The 20,088-nt window shown below is 44.4% G+C and overlaps 1 protein-coding gene across 4 annotated transcripts in view; it reads right to left on the bottom strand.

The window, feature by feature from the left end:
• Positions 1–20,088, bottom strand: part of ttn.2 (titin, tandem duplicate 2) — a 186,214-nt gene that overhangs the window by 29,841 nt on the left and 136,285 nt on the right. For all 4 annotated transcript variants that reach the window (XM_055505204.1, XM_055505205.1, XM_055505207.1 and 1 more), the window contains 7 exons: positions 19,446–20,033; positions 19,036–19,140; positions 18,753–18,950; positions 18,288–18,584; positions 17,623–18,210; positions 17,232–17,534; positions 41–17,134 (listed from right to left, as the gene is read on the bottom strand). In XM_055505204.1, coding sequence (XP_055361179.1) covers positions 41–17,134; positions 17,232–17,534; positions 17,623–18,210; positions 18,288–18,584; positions 18,753–18,950; positions 19,036–19,140; positions 19,446–20,033 — 19,173 coding nt within the window. The remainder of the gene's footprint in view (positions 1–40; positions 17,135–17,231; positions 17,535–17,622; positions 18,211–18,287; positions 18,585–18,752; positions 18,951–19,035; positions 19,141–19,445; positions 20,034–20,088) is intronic.

Raw genomic sequence — 20,088 nt, 5'->3', positions numbered from 1 at the left:
ATAAATTATGGACTTTAATATTACAGACATTTCACAATACCTGTGATCTTGGTTCCTTCTTTGGTCTCAGCAGGAACACCTACGCCATACTCATTTTCGCCTGTGACTCTGAAGTAATAGATTCCTCCCTCCTGTAGATCTGTCATCTTGTATGTCAGTCTGTGGCATGTGTCATTCAACCTCATCCAGCCCTTCTTGCTGGCCTCACGAATGTCAACAAGATAGTTTTTGACTGGTCCTCCTCCTTCATTCTCAGGGGTGTCCCACCTTATAGTAGCAGAGGTCTTGGTCACTTCTTTGACTTCTAAACGTGCAGGGGGTCCAGGGGAATCCAGAACCCTGACACTGAGCGTCAAGGATGCAGTTCCAGCCACACTGGACAAAGTAACAGTGTATTTTCCAGAGTCGTCCCGAGTTGCTTTCTCCAAGGTTATGGAAGTGAAAGTGTCCGTGGTGTCAATGACAGCACGAACTCTTAGGTCAACATCAGGTTTACTCCAGGTAACGCTGGGGACAGGCTTGCCTCTAAAGGGTACTGTCATAGTAAATGAGCTTCCATCTTTCACAATAATTGTCTTCCTCATGTCATTATTGATATCAAATACGGGCTCCTCCTCCCTTTCTTTGGCAATCTGTCTGTCTGACTCTGGACTCGGCTCACTGACTCCAATCTTATTAATAGACTTGACAACAAATACATATTCTGCTCCAGGTGTCAGCCCCACAACTGTGAACTCTGTGTTTTGGGTGTTCTGGACACCAACAATCCATTCATCATCTAAGGTCTTCCTGTATTCTACTCTGTAACCAGTCACAGGTGCCCCACCATCAAATAGTGGCTTATTCCATGTCAAGGTTACTGTGGTTTTTGTAGAGTCAATAATCTTGGGCTTAGCAGGAGGTGAAGGCAGGAACTGTGGGTCCTCAGCTTTAGTGAGTGGACAAGGGACACTAGGGGCACTAAGGCCAGCTGCATTCTCTGCAAACACTCTGTATTCGTATTCACAACCATCACGAAGGTTTGAGGCTTTGACTCTGAGGTCATAAACAGGTTTCTTGTTAACACGGCACCAGCGAAGGCCAGTTTTCTCTCGCTTTTCAATTACATAGCCAGAGATGCTGCTGCCACCATCATAATCAGGCCTTTCCCAACAGATGGTCATTGCGTCACTAGTAACTGAGGTAACCTGGATGTTAGTGGGAGCTGCAGGAACAGTAAAAGGATCCCGGGCCTTTATTGGATCACTCTCCAAGGTCTCACCTTCACCATATTTGTTGACTCCTCTGACTCTGAAGATGTATTCATTTCCTTTCAGTAGCTTAGTCACTTTACATGTGGTTGCCTTCATGTCTCCATAGACAAGAGTCCAGGCAAGACGACTTGTTTCACGTTTCTCCACAATGTAATGCAAGACTTCAGCACCACCATTTTCCTGAGGTGGACCCCACGATAGAGTGCATTTTTCTGCTGTGAGACCAGACACTGCTAAAGGTCCTGAAGCAGGTCCAGGTATGTCCAGAACTTTACAGTTGATTGCCACAGATCTGGTTCCTGCTACATTGTGAAGAGTCAAAATATACTGGCCAGAGTCCCTCCTGATAGCATCTCTGACAATCAAGGTGGTTGTAAAGTTAGTGGAAGTAATTTCACATCTTGCCTTGGCCTCAATCTCCTTTCCATCCTTAGACCACGAGACAACAGGGAGTGGACGACCTGTAATTTCAGCGTCAATTTTAATTATCTCCCCAGCCTTAATGACAACCAACTGTCTAAACTTATCTTCCAGGATAATAGTAGGTGGATCTACATCATCCTTGACTGTAACAGGACCGGTACTCTCAGAAGGAGCGCTCAACAGTTCAGCTGAATTTTTAGCAATGACATGGAAGTCATACTGGACATCTTCTATGAGACCTGTGACATCAAAGTAAGTGTCCTGCAGGTTGTTAAAGTTACATTTCAGCCAGCGACCACTGGGAAGTTCCTTGCGCTCAACAACATAGCCAGTAATCTTTACTCCCCCATCATACTCTGGTTTCTCCCAGAAAAGGGACACTGAAGTCCTAGTAATGTTGGTGACTCTGAGGTTACGAGGAGGCAGACAGGGATCTCTGGCTGCCACTGGGTCACTGGCCTTAGTACATGGGCCAATGCCTGCAATATTTTCAGCATAAACTCTAAATTGATAAAGCAGGCCTTCTTCAATACCTGTCATTTTAAATTGACTTTCAGTCAGTAAACCTCGGTTAACTTTGGTCCACAGAATGCTGCTTTGGTCTTTGCATTCAATGTGATAACCAATAACAGGGCTTCCACCATCGCTGGTAGGTCTGCTCCATACAACAAGCAAGCTAGTCTTGGTGGCATGTGCAACATGAAGGTTAGTGGGAAGGCCAGGAGGCTCAAAGGGATATTGAGCAATAACAGGAGCAGAGTCGATGGCAAGGCTTTTGCCATAACGGTTTTCAGCTGCAATACGAAACTGATACTCTGTTCCCTGAGTGAGATTAGGTACTTTAATTGATGTCCTTGCTACTGTGGCTGAAACTATTTGCCATGTGGTTGTTGTAGTATCTCTCTTCTCCACAACATAGTTGTTGATCTGGCATCCACCATCATAAATTGGAGGATCCCAAGACAGTGAAACAAAGTCAGCACTCACTTCATCCATTTTAATGTTGCTGGGTGGGCCAGGTTTGTCCAGGATTATAACAGAGATTTCCACTGCCCTGGTGCCAATGGAATTTGTCAAAGTGATCTCATACTTTCCTACATCATCCTTGGTTGCATCCTTAATAACAATCTTTGATGAGGCTTTAGAGGTAAGAACATACACTCTGGTTGTTTGCTTAAGTACTTGACCATCCTTTTTCCAGAACACTTCAGGCTGTGGTCTTCCCTTGAAAGGGACATCAATTTTTAGGTCATCTCCTGCTTTGACACTGTATGTGTTGAATAACAGATTGATGATGGGCTCCACCGTAATATCCTTTACCATTACTGGTGTAGCCAGCGGTTTGGCATCACTCTTGCCCTTATCATTCACAGCAATCACCCTAAAAGAATATTCCTCTCCAGTTGTGAGCCCATCAATAGTAGCTTCCAGTGCTTTGACTTCACTACACACGGTCCACTTGTCATCTCCCATGGGCTGCATCTCAACTATGTAGTTTGTAATCTTGCTGCCTCCATCATGATCAGGTTTTTCCCAAGAAAGGGTAACAGTATGACGGGTCACATCAACCACAACAACCTTACCAGGAGGCAACGGAGCCTCAGACACTTTAACTTGATCTGTGAAGGAAGGCAGTCCCACTCCCAACTCATTCACTGCCAGGACGCGGAAATAATATCGTCCCCCCTCTTGTAGGTCAGAAATGATGTAAGAATTTCTCACACAATTAGTGCTAACACTGGTGAAAGCCATTCTCTTCTGCTCTCTCTTTTCTACAATATAATGTGATATCTTGGCCCCACCATCAATTACAGGAGGCTCCCAGGAGATGGAGACAGAATTTCTTTTTACATCTTTAACTTCAAGGTTAATAGGAGCACTAGGGGAGTCCAGAACTCTGACATTGATGAAGGCTGATTTGGAGCCACTGAGGTTCTCGAGGGTTAATACATACTTGCCGGTGTCAAATCTATCAACATTCTCAATCACTAGCATTGTGTAAGAGCTTGTGACTTCTATCTGGGCACGCTCATTTAGAGTGCCATCAGCTTTGGACCATCTGACCTCAGGCTCCGGTTTTCCTCTGATAGTCACAAACAGACGCAATGTGGCACTTGCACGAACATTGACCATCTTCCTCAGGTCAGCATCCAGTTCAATTTCTGGAGCTTCCACTTTTTCTGCAGCAATCACAGACCCAGTTAGGTCTACTGGCTCTCCTACTCCCTCGCAGTTAACAGCGCAGATGCGGAAGTTGTACTCTGCATTTTCCTTTAGTTTTTTGACTGTGTAGTGCATAGCTTGAACACCAGTTGGTGAGGTGCACACAACCCACTCATCATCGGCTGCCTCCTTCATTTCTACAATATATCCACTAACTTCTGCCCCGCCATCATAGATAGGCCTAGACCAAGAAAGTGAGACGGTGGTGCTTGAATGGTCTATGACTTTTGGACTATTTGGAGGTCCTGGTGGGTAAATCGCATCACAGGCTTTGATATACTGAGTTGGTGCACTAGATTTTCCCACACCTGCAGCGTTTTCAGCCGAGACCCTGAATTCATATGAATGTCCTTCTGTGAGGCCAGTACATCTAAACCTCAGGTCATTTAGCCTCTTCTTGTTGCACTTAGACCATCTGATACCATCCTTATCACGCTTTTCAAGAATATATCCTTCAATTCCTGCTCCTCCATTGTTTTCTGGCCTCTCCCACATAAGCACCATTGAATCTCTAGTAACAGCACTGACCTCTGGAACAGAGGGGGCACTTGGAGTGGTAAATGGGTTACGAGCAATAACAGGCTCAGATTCCAAAGCCTCTCCTATGCCATATTTATTTACAGCGGTGACCCTGAAGATGTACTCATTGCCAGGCAGCAGTTTTGTAACTTTGTAGCTGATTGCCTGAATCTTGGGCTCCACCACTGTCCATGACAAACGACTGGTCTCTCTTTTTTCGATTATGTAATGAGAAATGCCAGCTCCCCCATCATGCAATGGATGATTCCAGTGCAGGTAACATTTTTCAGCTGTGACACCTTTGACTTCTAGTGGTCCATCTGGAGGACCAGGTCTATCCAGAACTTTAACATTAACTGGGATCATCTTGATTCCTCCTACATTAACAAGTTTGAGGACAAAGTGGCCACCGTCGACTCTGATGCAGTCCTTGACTGTGAGCATGGTATGTGTGAGTGTGGTCTTGACTTCCATTCTTGGTGTTGCTTTGTCAATTTCTTTTCCTTCTTTTAACCAAATGACCTCAGGCAGAGGCTTGCCAGAGTAGTCAGCATCAATAACGAAATTCTCGCCAGCAGGAACAACAGTCAAATCCTTGAATTTTGAATCCATAGTTGCTTCTGGAGCCTCAATTTCATCTTTGGCAGTAATTTCTCCTGTGCTCTGAGAAGGACGGCTAGAAATACCAGCAGCATTCTTGGCAATTACTCTAAATTCATAGATACAGTCTTCAGTCAGGCCAGTGATTGTAAATTGGGTATCGATGATGTTAGTAAAGCTGGCCTTCATCCAGCGAGTATCTGGATGCTTCCTCCTCTCAATTATATAGCCAGTGATTGCACTGCCTCCATCATACTGAGGTCTGGTCCACTGTAAAGTAACATGGTTTCTGGTGATTTCAATGGCTTGAGGAGGGCCAGGTGGGTCACATGGGTCCCTGGCCACTGTGCTTTCTGACACTTTGCCAGCTGGGCTGACTCCTGCAATATTTTCAGCATAAACTCTGAATTCATATTCAATACCTTCTTCCAAGTCAGTAGTTTTGAAACGTGTGTCTGGTATTAGGAGTTTGTTAAGTTTAGTCCATAAAAGGCTATTCTTCTCCTTTTGCTCAATGTGATAGCCTAGGATGGGACTGCCTCCATTGTTGGTGGGAGGTTTCCACTCAACAATCATACTATCTTTTGTTACAGTTGAAATAATTGGTGCTCCTGGGGCAGCAGGCTCTTTAAATGGATACTGAGCAATAACAGCTGGAGAGACAATAGCAGAACTTTTTCCATATCTGTTCTCAGCAGATACTCTGAACTGATACTCAACTCCAGTCTTGAGCTTGGAGACTTTAATGGTTGTCCTGGCAATTGTAGCAGATACAATTTGCCATGCAGTTGTAGTGGTGTCTCTTTTCTCTACAATATAATTGTTGATCTGACAGCCTCCTGTATACTCTGGTGGCTCCCATGAAAGTGTTACATAATCTGAGCTAATTTCTTCAATCTTTACAGGGCCCGTAGGGGGACCAGGCTTATCAAGTATAATGACAGTAATGTCCTCCATAGCTGTTCCAATATTGCTTGTTGCTATGAGAGAGTATTTTCCAGAATCTTCTTTATTTGCATCCTTGATACATAGTTTTGTAGATGATGATGTACTGGACACATTAAGTCTTGTTGTCTCCTTAAGAGCTTGCCCATCTTTCATCCATTCAACCCTGGGAACAGGGCGTCCTATGACTGGTATCTCAATCTTCAAATCTTCACCATGTTGTACACTGTAAGTATTGAATGTCATCTTGAATCCAGGCTGAATCGTTACATCTTTAGCTGTGACTGGCGCTGCCAGAGGCCTTGGGTCACTCTTTCCCTTATCATTGAATGCGGAAACTCTAAACAGATACTCGTGTCCTGTACTGAGGCCTGTGACGGTGCCCTCACAAGTTTTGCTTGTAGCAGCAACTACCCATTCCTCTGAGCCCACAGGCTGCATTTCAATATGGTAGCCAATGATCCTGCTACCTCCATCGTGGACTGGCTTCTCCCAGGACAATGAGGCAGTTGTTTTTGTGACTTCAGTCAAAATGATCTTACCCACAGGCAAGGGAGGCTCAGAAGTCTTTACAGACTCTTCTGTCTCAGTCGCAAGTCCCACTCCAAACTCATTCTCAGCTAAGACTCTAAAATAGTAGATAGTTCCTTCAGTAAGGCCGGTGACACGATAACTTGTCTTTGTGCATTTGTTGTCCACATTAGAGTAAACCTTCCTGGTAGACTCACGCTTTTCAACCAGGTAATTCTTAATTCTTGCACCACCATCAATAACAGGAGGTTCCCAGGTTAGAGTAACACTTTCCCGCTTAATGTCTTTAACTATTAGATTCAGAGGAGCTCCTGGAGTATCCAGAACTTTAACAGAGACAAAGGCTGATTTGGTGCCAGCACTGTTTTCCAGATTGAGAATGTATTTTCCAGCATCATATCGGTCACAAATGTCAATGGAGAGTTGTGTGTATTCTTCCCCTGTCTCTATCTGAACTTTACTGGGCAGCTCTCCATCTTCCTTTGACCAGCTGATCTCAGGAGTAGGACGGCCCTTGAAGGGAATGCAGATTCTCATTGACCCTCCTGCACGCACAACTATTCCTTTTCTGAGTTCTGAATCCAAAATCACCTCTGGAGAATATATCTTATCAACAGGTATCACAGTTCCCTGGATCTCAGAGGGCTCACCAACACCCAACTTGTTAATAGCACAGATGCGCACCTTGTATTCCTGGTGCTCTACCAGTTTAATAATAGTAAACTTTGTAGCACTGACGCCAGAAGGAGGAGTGCATATGGTCCACTCCTCCTCATCAGCTTTAGTAATTTCCACTGCATATCCTTGGATGTCACAACCGCCATCATAAATTGGCCTGTGCCACGAGAGACTGATGGAGTCTTTTGTTGTGTCAACCACATGGACATTAGTAGGGCAGCCTGGTTCAAAGGTGGGGTCACAGGCTTTGACATAGAATGTAGGTGGGCTTGGCTGACCAACTCCAGCTGCATTTTCAGCAGATACTCTGAATTCATATTCATGGTCCTCCGTTAATCCTGTTACTCTGAATCGCAAATCTGTCACTCTGCGCTTGTTGCACTTGGTCCACCTTACACCCGCTCTGTCTCTCTTTTCAACAATGTAACCCACAATGTCACTTCCTCCCGTTGTGTAAGGACGGTTCCAGCAAACAGTCATTGAGTCTCTTGTAATGTTTGTGATCTCAAGCTCCTGAGGTGAACCAGGAGGGACAAATGGATTTCTCATGATAACTGGGGCTGATTCAAGTGGTTCACCCACACCATATTTGTTCACAGCCAGGACTCTAAAGATGTACTCATTGCCCTTGAGCAATTTAGTAACTTTGAACATGGTAGCTCCACAGTCACCAGAGACCACAGTCCATGCCAGACGGCTGGTTTCTCGCTTCTGAATGATATAATGAGAAATGCTAGCTCCTCCATCATGTCTTGGTGGCAGCCAGGACAATGAGCACTTTTCCTCTGTAACGTTGCTAACAGTGAGAGGTCCCTCTGGTGGCCCCGGTCTGTCAAGTACCTTTATACTGAAAGGGATTGTCTTAGTTCCAGCCACATTAGTCAGAACCAATGTGTACTGTCCTCCATCCACTCTAATCACATCCTTTACAACAAGCAAAGCCTTGAAATCTGTATGTTTTATCTCTGTTCTCGCTGAGTTTTCAACCTCAACCTCTCCCTTGAACCATTGAACTGTGGGGATAGGCTTTCCATACACACTGGCCTCCAAGTTAAAAGTCTCTCCTGCATTAATAACAAGTGTTTGGTTATACATAGGATCTGTCTCGCACTTTGGTGGGTCAACTTCGTCTTTGGCTGTTATGGATCCTGTGCTCTCGGAGGGCTTGCTAATGACACCAGCTGCATTTCTTGCAATAACTCTGAAGTCATATTTACAGTCCTCTGTAAGGCCGCCAACTGTAAATTCATGCTCAAGTATGTTAGCAAAGCTAGCCTTCATCCACTTTCCTTCAGGAAGGTCACGTTTCTCTACAACATAGCCAGTAATTAAGCTTCCACCATCATACACTGGCGAGCTCCACCTCAGCTTCACTGAGTGCCTGGTCACAATCACAGCCTCAGGGCAACCAGGTGGATCACAAGGGTCACGAGCTACATACACCTCAGAAACCTTACTGCATTTTCCAATGCCAACAATATTCTCAGCAAAGACTCTGTATTCATACTCAATGCCCTCCTCAAGAGGAGTAGATTTGAACCTGCAGTCTTGGATGAGCATTTTATTTATCTTGGTCCAGAGAATACTGTTCCTTTCTTTCCTCTCTAGATGATAGCCCAAGATGGCGCTGCCTCCATCAGATGGGGGTTTGTGCCATTCAACAATCATGTAGTCTTTAGTATACAAAGACACAAATGGTGTTCCTGGTGGACCAGGCTCCTGGAATGGATACTGTGCCACAACAGGATCTGAATCTATTGCGTAACTTTTTCCATATCTATTTTCAGCATAGATTCTGAATTGGTATTCAGTACCTGTCTTTAGATTGGTCACTTTAAGCATGGTTCTAGCCACAGTAGCAGATACAACCACCCAGTTAGTTGTGGTTGTGTCTCTTTTCTCTACTACATAATTAGAGACTGGGCAACCACCGGTGTAAGCAGGAGGTTCCCAGTTAAGAGTAATATTCTCGGCACTGATGTCATCAAGCTTTACAGGGCCTGTTGGTGGGCCTGGTTTATCCAGAGTAATCACTTCAATAGTAGCATCCTTGGATCCTAGGACATTGGAAACATTGATGCTGTACATGCCACCATCCTCTCTGATAGCATCTTTTATAGTGAGGATGGTATGATGAGCTGAGTCAGTGACATTGACTCTAGTGGTCTGCTTAAGTGCAGCTCCATCCTTGGTCCAGGTGATTGTTGGTTTTGGATGTCCAGCAACTGGTACCTCTATTTTGAGGTCGTACCCTACCTGGATGCTGTAGGTGCTCACTTTGGGTCTAACACAAGGCTCAATCACAAGGTCTTTAGCTACAACCGACTGGACCAGCTGTCTGGGGTCACTTTTTCCCTTGTCATTGACAGCAACAACCCGGAACTGGTACTCCTCTCCTTTGAGAAGGTTTGTTATTACTGTCTCCAGTCCTTTTATACTGGCACACACAGACCATGTTTCACTTTCTTTGGGAGCTAGTTCGACTTCATAGTGACTGATTCTACTACCACCATCATGTTCAGGCTTCTCCCAAGCGAGAGTTACAGTGCTTTGAGTGACATCAACAACACTGACTTTACCAGGTGGTTGAGGTTTTTCAGATATCTTAATTGGCTCCATTGTTTTTGCAGGAAGACCGATACCATATTCATTCTCTGCCAGTACTCTAAAGAAGAATATGCCACCTTCTGGAAGAGGCTCAACTTTCCATGACATTTTATTGCAAGTGGTGACGTGAGAATAAACTTTTCTGGTGCTCTCACGCTTTTCAACAATATATTGCTTAATCTTCGAACCACCATCAAGAAGTGGAGGTTCCCATGTAAGAGTGACAGAATTTTTAGTAATCTCTTTGACCATGAAGTTAGCTGGTGGACTGGGTGAGTCCAGGACTCTGACACTAATGAAGACAGACTTTACTCCACTGGCGTTTTCTGCAGTTAGGGTGTACTTGCCACTGTCGTATCTGTCAACATTGTCTATAGCAAGTGATGCATAGCTGCCTGTATTGTCAATCAAGGCAGTTTCCTTGATCTCACCCTCAGTTTTGCTCCACTTAACCTCAGGAGCTGGACGGCCTCTCACAGGAACAAACAATCTCAGAGCACTTGCTGCCCTAATATTGATCATCTTTCTCATGTCAGTATCCAAGTCAAGATCAGGGGCCTCAAGCTTCTCCTCCAGAAGAATCTTTCCTGGAACATCGGCATGCTCACCAACACCAACTTTGTTAATAGCACACACTCTGAATTGGTACTCATGCTTTTCCAGAAGTCTAGTGGCAGTAAAACTAGTGTCTGAAATTCCAGTGGAAGGAGTACACATAAACCATTCATCAGATGCCCCATCACAGGCTTCTACAATGTAAGCCTGAACCTCACAGCCACCATCATAAATTGGTTTGCCCCATGTCAGAGTTACCGTTGACCTAGACATGTCCATGACTTTTGGGTTATTAGGTGGGCCTGGTTTGAAGACAGGATCCAGTGCTTTGTAATATACTGATGGTTCACTAGGTGGGCCAACACCTGCAGCATTCTCAGCAGCAACTCGAAATTCATAGCTATGATTTTCTATGAGCCCTGTCACCCTAAAGCGCAACTCATTCACTGTCCGCTTGTTACTTCTGGTCCACCGCACACCATCTTTGTCACGTTTCTCAACAATGTATCCCTGGATAGGGCTTCCACCATCATCACCTGGTCTCTCCCAGGTAACTACCATAGAATCTTTGGTGACTGTTGACACTTGGATGTCTGTTGGTGGCTTGGCAGTGACAAATGAATTTCTGGCAATCATTGGTTCAGATTCTAGAGGCTCACCAACTCCGTATTTGTTGACTGGAATAACTCTGAAGATATACTCATTTCCAGGAAGCAGTTTGGTGATTTTCAGGTTTAGTGTCTGTACCTTTGACTCAACAACAGTCCAAACTAGTCTGCTAGTTTCCCTTCTTTCAACAATGTAATGAGAAACATCACTACCTCCATCTTGCAGGGGAGGTTTCCAGGCAATGGAACATTTTTCACTGGTCACCCCATAGATGGAGATAGGGCCTTCAGGTGGACCTGGTCTGTCAAGCACCTTGACATTAATGTTAACAATTTTCTCACCTCCAACATTCTTTACGACCAACGTGTACTGACCTCCATCAACACGAATGGCTTCTTTAACCACTATACAAGCTCTAAATTCAGAGTTCTTGAGCTCTGTTCGAGCTGCTTCAATAATCTCTTGGCCATCTTTCAGCCAGTACAATGTGGGCACAGGCTTACCATAGATAGAAGCCTCAAGCTTGAATGTTTCCCCAGCGTTTACCACCACAGCTTGGGAGTACTTAGCCTCCAAATCTATCTTGGGAGGGTCCACCTCATCCTTGGCAGTGATGGGTCCAGTAGAATCAGAGGGCTGACTGAAGACACCTGCAGCATTCCTGGCAATGACACGGAACTCATAAATCTGATCTTCAGTAAGTCCAGAGACAACAAAATCTGTCTCAATGATATTGGTGAAACTGGCCTTCATCCAACGGCCAGCACCCTCCTTCTTTTCCACCACATAGCCTGTGATCTTGATTCCACCATCATACTCTGGTTTGGTCCACCTAAGTGTGACCTGATTTCTTGTCACAATAACAGCCTCTGGTTTTCCTGGTCTATCACATGGATCTCTGGCTACTTGCATTTCACTCAGTTTGCTTGCTTTGCTGAGGCCAACAATGTTTTCAGCATAGACTCTAAATTCGTATTCAATACCCTCCTCAAGGCCCATAACCTTGAATCTTGTATCTGGAATTAATTGTTTATTCTGCTTTACCCATAATATGCTGTTTCTTTCTTTGAGTTCCAAATGGTAGCCCAAAATATTGCTCCCACCATTGTTGCTTGGTTTCTCCCAAACAATTACCATGCTCTCCTTGGTAGCTGACTGGACCACAACAGAACGTGGTGAGCTTGGCACTTCAAATGGATACTGAGCAACAATGGTATCAGACAGCAGAGCAGTTGACTTGCCATATCTATTCTCTGCAGCAATTCGAAACTGGTACTCACATCCAGTTTTGAGACGTGCTGCTTTTATTGTGGTTCTGGCTACTGTAGCTGACACAATCTGCCAATTAGTGGTAGATGTGTCTCTTTTCTCGACAATGTAATTGTTGATGGCGCAACCACCATCATACTCTGGTGGATCCCAGGACAGAACCACACCATCAGCGGTGACCTCATCTAACCTAATTGGGCCAGTTGGAGGACCAGGCTTATCTAGAACTAGAACACTGATGTCTGTAGATGCCTCTCCAGCTGTGTTGGTCAGTTTGATAGTGTATGTTCCCACATCATCTCTGCAAGCTTCCTTAATGACCATCAGAAGGTTTGTCTCATTAGCTTCAGAATTAACTCGTGTTGTCTCTTTAAGAACAACACCATCTTTAAGCCAGGTTGTTGATGCCTTAGGGCAGGCAGCATATGGCACATCGATCTTCAGATCATCTCCTGCTAGTACACTGAAAGTGCTAAAAAGCAATTTGAAGACTGGAGCAATTACAAGATCTTTTGCCACTACAGGGACATTTAGAGAACGTGGGTCACTCACTCCTTTTTCATTAGTGGCTGCGATACGGAACATGTACTCCTCTCCCTGTGTAAGACCAGTAACAACAGCCTCATTGGTCTTTACTGCCATTACCTGGGTCCACTTTTCACTGCCTTTACCTTGCATCTCAACAATATAGCCAGTGATTCTACTGCCACCATCATGGTCAGGCTTTTCCCAGCTTAGTGTGACACTGTTGCTGGTGACTTCACAAAGGGACACTTTGCCTGGTGGTAGAGGCCTCTCTGACACTTTAATTGGTTCAACAGTCTCCACTGGGAGGCCAATGCCATACTCATTCTCAGCCAAGATTCTAAAGAAGTACAATTTTCCTTCATGCAAGTCTCCAACCTTCCAACTAGATTTATGGCAACTAGCACAAACAGTTGAATAGGCCTTTCTGGTGGATTCACGCTTCTCTACAATGTAGTTTCGGACTCTAGAGCCACCGTCAATGAGAGGTGCATCCCAAACAAGGGAAACTGAATCTTTTGTGACTTCCTTGACTATGAGATTCTGAGGTGCTCCAGGAGTGTCTAAAACTCTGACATTCACAAATGCTGTCTTGCTTCCTGAAACATTCTCTACTGTAACAATATATTTGCCAGCATCAAACCTGTCAACATTGTCAACATGTAGAGTGGTGAATGATGGGGTTATTTCAATGGTGGCTTTGTCCAGAGATTCACCATGCTCTCTTGACCATTTTATTTCAGGTGGTGGTCTGCCCTTTATTGGCACAAAGAGTCTAAGTGTGCTGCATGCTCTTATGCAGACTACCTTTCGCAGCTCTGCACCAAGTTCAATTTCTGGAGGAAGAAGTCTGTCTTCAGCTTTGGGGGTTCCTGGAATGGCAGCAGGTTCTCCCACTCCTTCACAATTAGTTGCACAAATATTAATTTTATACCCTTGGTTTTCCTTCAAGTTAGTTATAGTAAATGAAGTGGCTGTCCATCCCTTCCTGGGAGTGTGAATAGTCCACTCATCCTCCTCAGGCAAGCAGGTCTCCACAATATATCCGGTGATTTCAGAACCGCCATCATAAACAGGTTTGTTCCATGCAACAGTAATGGAAGACTTTGTTGTGTCCAACACTCTGGGATTTCCTGGAGGTCCAGGTTGGAATATTGTGTCTATGGCTTTGTAGAGTGGACTGGAGGCACTAGGTTGACTCAGACCAGCATTATTCTCAGCTAGAACTCTAAACTCATACTCATGTCCAAGTGTGAGGCCAGAAACCTTGAATCGAAGGTCAGTAACAGTTCTTTTGTTGCACTTCACCCAACGCAGACCAGTTTTATCCCTTCTCTCAATTATATACGTGTTTATTCTACTGCCTCCATCATGCTCAGGGCGCTCCCAGCAGACAACCATGGAGTCCTTGGTAATGGTAGTGACTTCTGGTTGTTGTGGTGGATCACTGGGAACATAGGGATTGGCGCATATGACAGGTTCAGATTCCAGTGGTTCACCCACACCATACTTGTTAACAGCCATGACCCTAAAGATGTACTCATTGCCCTTCAAAAGCTTAGTGACCTTGAACCTGTTTGCCTGGAGATCTGTAGCCACGTTTGTCCATGCCAACCTACTAGTTTCACGTCTCTGAATGATAAAGTACTCTATCTTGGCACCACCATCATGTGTGGGATGTAGCCAGTTAAGGACACATTTCTCAGCAGTGATATCAGTAACGGTAAGGGAGTCTGGTGGTCCAGGTCTGTCAAGTACCTTGACATTAAATGTGAATTTAGCAAAGCCTCCTGGATTGCTGGCGGTTAGAGTGTAAGCACCACCGTCTTTCCTCAGGGAATCTTTGTTAATTAGAGTTGTGTGGAAGTCAGATGTCTTTATCTCTAGTTTTCCTGTATCCTCAAGCTCCTTTCCTTCCTTTGTCCATACCAGAGATGGAATTGGCCTACCAATCACATTAGCTACAAGTTTGAATACCTCCCCTGCCATGACAACAACAGGGCTGCTGTATGATGCATCAATATCAAGTTTGGGCTCTTCAATATCATCTCTGCATGTTATTGCCTCTGATGACTGGGATGGAGTACTAACACTACCAGCTGAGTTTTTAGCAAATACACGAAATTCATAAGTTGCATCCTCTGTCAGACCGCTGACTGTGTATATGGTTTCCAGAATGTTGTTGAAATTTGCTTTCAGCCAGCGACCGCTGGGCATTTTTCTCCTCTCAACGGTATATCCTGTGATGGAAAACCCACCATCTCCTTCAGGTTTAGTCCAAGACAAAGTCACCTCGTGCCTGGTAATATTCAGTGCCATAGGCCTGCCTGGTGGGTCGACTGGGTCTAAAGCATACACAGGTTCAGAAGGTTTGCTTGGTTTGCTGAGACCCGCCATGTTCTCAGCAATAATACGATATTCATATTCAATTCCATCAACAAGGCCTGTTGATTTAAAAATGTTTCCAACAACAAGAGCTTTGCTGATCCTCTGCCAGAGGATGCTGTTTTTCTCTTTTCTTTCAACATGGTAGCCAAGGATGACACTTCCTCCATCAGAGGATGGCTCATTCCAGCTCACAGTCATAGAATCTTTGTTGAAAAATGTAACCTCAGGAGTTCCTGGTTGGCCTGGCACTTCAAATGGATAGGCAGCCACTACTGGTTCAGATATAATGGATGGTCCAATGCCATATCTGTTTTGTGCCTTGACACGGAACTGATACTGGGTTCCAGTGTTCAGTCGGGCTGCCTTAAATGTAGTGCGGATCACTGTAGCTGCTAACTCTAACCATGAAGTACCAGTAGTCTCACGCATTTCAACAATGTAGTTGTTGATAGGGACACCTCCATCATTTTCTGGTGCCTCCCAAGACATAAGAACATAATCACATGAGATCTCATCCAGCTTGATGGGGCCAGTGGGGGGACCAGGGATATCATGGACTAAAACTGTTATCGTCTCTGTTACTGTGCCCAGCATATTTCTTCCAGTCATTGAATATTGGCCTTCATCAGTTCTTTTGATCTCATTAATGTTAAGGATTGTCAGTGTCGGCGTGGTTTCAGTGTTGATTCTCTGTGTCTCCTTAAGCACTGTATCACCTTTTTTCCAGGAAACCAAAGGCCTTGGTTTTCCAAGTACTGGAATCTCCACCTTGACACGGTCGCCAGACTTTACAATAACAGTCTTCTGGTATACTCCACGTAGGTCAAAGGAAGGAAGAGAAGTCTGCTCTTTAATAACAGCAGGTCTACTCTCACGAGGGTCACTCCTTCCTGATGCATTTACAGCCATTATGTGGAAAATATATTCTGCACCCTCAGTCAGATCGGTAACAGTGTAATCAAGCGCCTTAATTGTTGTCACATGGACCCACTGGTCAGTATCTTTCTTCTGGGCTTCAATGACATATCCAGTGATCAGGCTTCCACCGTCATGCAGGGGCTTAGGCCATGCAAGGCAAGCACTGTCTGCTGTAACATCTGTAACATATAGATTATCTGGAGCGGTTGGAGCCTGTGACACTCTGATTGCCTCTGGTGTTTCAGCAGGTTCACCTATGCCTAGGTTGTTTTCAGCTGAAACACGGAAGTAGTAGTAGGCACCCTCTTCAAGGTCTGGAACGTTAAAGGAGCACTTCTGCCATGTGGTGCTAAGCACAGTGTAAGCCTTTTTGGTGGCAGCTCTCTTTTCAATAATGTAGTTGTGAATCTTTGAACCCCCATCAATTATGGGGATTTCCCACTGGAGAGTGATGCTATTCTTAGTGATCTCTCTTGGTTTGACATTGACTGGTGGCCCTGGGGTGTCCAGAACTTTTACATTAACAAACCCAGTCTTCTTTCCAGCAACATTCTCCAGACAAAGATGATACTTTCCAGCATCATATCTTGTGCATTCAGGAATAACCAGTAGAGTGTAGGACTCTGTGGTGTCAATGTGTGCTCGTGTTTTCAGGTTTGTATCATCTTTATGCCACGTTACTTCTGGAACTGGACGGCCTCTGATGGGAACAAACATACGGATTGAAGAACGGGACCTTACAACCAGGGTTCTCCTAAGTTCAGCATCAAGCTCAAAGTCTGGTAGTGTCTCCTGATACACCAGTTCAGTAACTTTGTCCACCTCTGCAGGTTCACCAGCTCCCTCAATATTTACAGCACTGACTCTAAAATGGTATTTGCCTCCTTTTTGAAGTTTACAAATAACATATTCATTAGCTTTCAACAGGTACTGTGTCCCAGTCTCCCAGTCATCGTGTCCCTCCTTTTTGTATTCAACAATATAACCCTGTACTTCAAGACCACCGTCATAGTGTGGTCGGCCCCAGGTAAAGGTTGCTGAGGTTTTTGTGGTCTCTGTAATTCTAGGGTTGGATGGAGGACCAGGGGGATCTAAAAAAGAATTAGAAATGTTAAAGAGTTTAGTGTGAAAGTGTTTTGTGTTGAAGTTAAAATGTTGACATTTTACACATACAGTATTAATACTTACACACAATATCCTTGGTCATCACAGGCCGTGATGGTTCACTTGGTGCTCCAAATCCAGCCTTATTCTCAGCAGTGACTCTAAATTCATACTCTATTCCTTCACTCAAGCCTTGCACCTTGAAGCGTAAATCTGGGATCGTCCTCTTACTGGCTCTAACCCATCTTAATCCTCGCCTTTCCTTCCTTTCTACACAGTATCCTCTGATGTCACTTCCCCCATCATTTGCTGGTCTCTTCCATGATATGGTGACAGCATTTCTACTGACATTATCAATCTCTGGAGTTGAGGGTGGGCCTGGTGGGCCTGGGAAACAAAATATGCAAGACAAATGATTATAACTTGACATCTCAGTTTGATTTTTATAAGACACAAAGAAATCATTTATACTTACTAAAACTGTCAACCATTTTGACTGGGCCAGACTGGCTTGAGTCTCCAATGCCATACTGGTTTACAGCAGAAACTCTGAAGATGTATTCATTGCCCTTAATCAGTTTGCTTGCTGTATGTCTGCAGTCAACAATGTTATCAGCTAACTTGGTCCACTGCAGGCGGCTGGTTTCTCTTTTCTCAAGAATGTATGACTTGATAGAGCAGCCTCCATCCTCTTCTGGAGGAAGCCATGTAAGGGTACATTTCTCTGCTGAAATGTTACTTGCTTCAATATGACCTGGTGGTCCAGGCACATCCAGAACCTTCACTTTGACATGCTCTTCCTTAATGCCAAATGGGTTGCTGCCAGTGATGGTATATTCTCCTGTGTTTTTCCGACTTGCATACTTAATAGCCAGAGTGGAGGAGGTGGGGGTATTGGTGATGGTTATGATATCAGAGCTTTTCAACTCACGACCTCCTTTTGACCAAACTGCAGTAGGGGGAGGTTTGCCAGCGATCTTGGATGCCGAGATCACAATGGTGTCTCCTGCCCTGACTGATACACCATCTTTTATATCTGGGTCAATAGTTATAGTTGGTGGTTCTGCATAGATGATAGAAAAAAAGTTAGCAGTCACTTTAACAATCAAACTACAAAAATTAGTTTACTTATCAACCCACCATACTCATCCTTGCAGGTCAAAAGCTCAGTAGGCTCAGAAGGAACACTAATAGCCCCAGCTGCATTCTTGGCCCTGATCCTGAATTGATATAGAGAACCCTCTGTCAGGTCAGTGACAGTGAAGGCACATCCCTGGATGTTGATGTGATTGGCCTTCATCCAGGCCTTACCACCAGCCTCCAGTTTTTCCACTATATAGCCAATCAACTTGTAGCCACCATCGTATTTGGGAGCACTCCAAATTAAAGTGACAGCGCTCCTAGTGACATTAATTACTTCTGGTTTCCCTGGAGGATCTAAAAGAACAGAATTACATTAAACCATACAGAAAATCCTCTTTTAAACAGAGACGTTTTACAACTTTTATTAACTGAATTTTTGAATTTGTTGACAAAGTAGTTGACAAAAACAAAGAGTTGACAAAGAAGAATATGTATTAGCTCTGCAAAAAAGAATAAACTCACCAATAGGATCCAAAGCAACCACAGCCTCAGTGACTCTGCTCGCCTTTCCTAGACCAGCCATGTTAATGGCCATCACCCTAAACTCATATTCTAGTCCTTCTATCAGACCAGTAACTCTGCATTCCTTCACTCTCAGTGGAGTTTTACTAGCCCGCTTCCAGGTCAAACTGTTCCTCTCCTTAAACTCCACATGATATCCTACAGAAAACAAAAGTGTGACTTGAGTTTGGTTTTGCATTTGCTTATAATTACCTACAAGCTGATATTCATCACAACTTGTTACCAGTAATTGGGGAGCCACCAGTGTCTTTTGGATCAGCCCATGTCAGGATGGCTGACTCATGACGAATGCTCACAATTTCTGGTGGAGCTGGTGCCTCGGGTACATCTGGAAAAGATTAAAAAATGTAAAGTTGTTAAAGCCTTTCTACGGCTAAAAGTGCCTGATCACACACATATTGAAATCCCATCATATGCGTTTAGTAAAGGTTCATGTAAAAGATACATTTGATTCTATTTTATTTAGCTTCACATTATTATTAAAACAACTCAAATTTAAGAAAATTATATCATTAATAATTATGTGAAGAAGAGACTTTGATAAGAGACAGGTAAGCATGTATGAAACAGGGATGCATGAAAACACACTATTAACTACACTGAACCATTTATTTTATTGCATGTGACACTCACTGAATGGATGCTGAGCAATAACTGGATCTGATCTTAGGTACTCCCCAACACCATACTTGTTCTCAGCAAATATTCGGAAGATGTACTCTATCCCATCATGGAGCCTTAGTACTCTCATAGTGGTTTTCTGGATGGCTGAGGCCACTGTAGCCCACTTGTTATCCGTCGTCCTCCTTTTCTCCACTATGTAGTTGGACACCTCTGCCCCACCATCATCTGTGGGAGGCCCCCACTCAAGGGTGATGCCGTCAGCTGTGATTTCATCAAACTTAATGGGACCCGTACAAATGCCAGGCTTTCCGACCACTTTCAGCTGGAGCTTACATTCCTTTGAGCCAGCACTGTTCTTAACATTGATAGTGAATGTGTCAGCATCTCCTCTCTGGCAGTCTCTGATTAGCAATGTAGTGACCCCCTGAGACGCTTCCACACACATCCGGCCAGTGTCTCCAAGCATTACATCACCCTTCTTCCAGGTGGCTGATGGGTAGGGCACTCCGATGATAGGGATGTGAATACGTGTGGTGCTGCCCTCTTTAACCACATAGCCACCATCATGGAGGCTGCTCAGATTACAGTCAGGTAGCACTGAAACAGAAATGTTTATCAGGAGCTTTTAACCCAGAGGTCCCCAAATTTGGTA

This window comes from Betta splendens, chromosome 21 (assembly GCF_900634795.4).
Source record: "Betta splendens chromosome 21, fBetSpl5.4, whole genome shotgun sequence".
Lineage (NCBI taxonomy): Eukaryota > Metazoa > Chordata > Actinopteri > Anabantiformes > Osphronemidae > Betta > Betta splendens.
The sequence above is the reverse complement of the archived record's forward strand: the minus strand, read 5'-3'. Positions and strand labels throughout refer to the sequence as shown.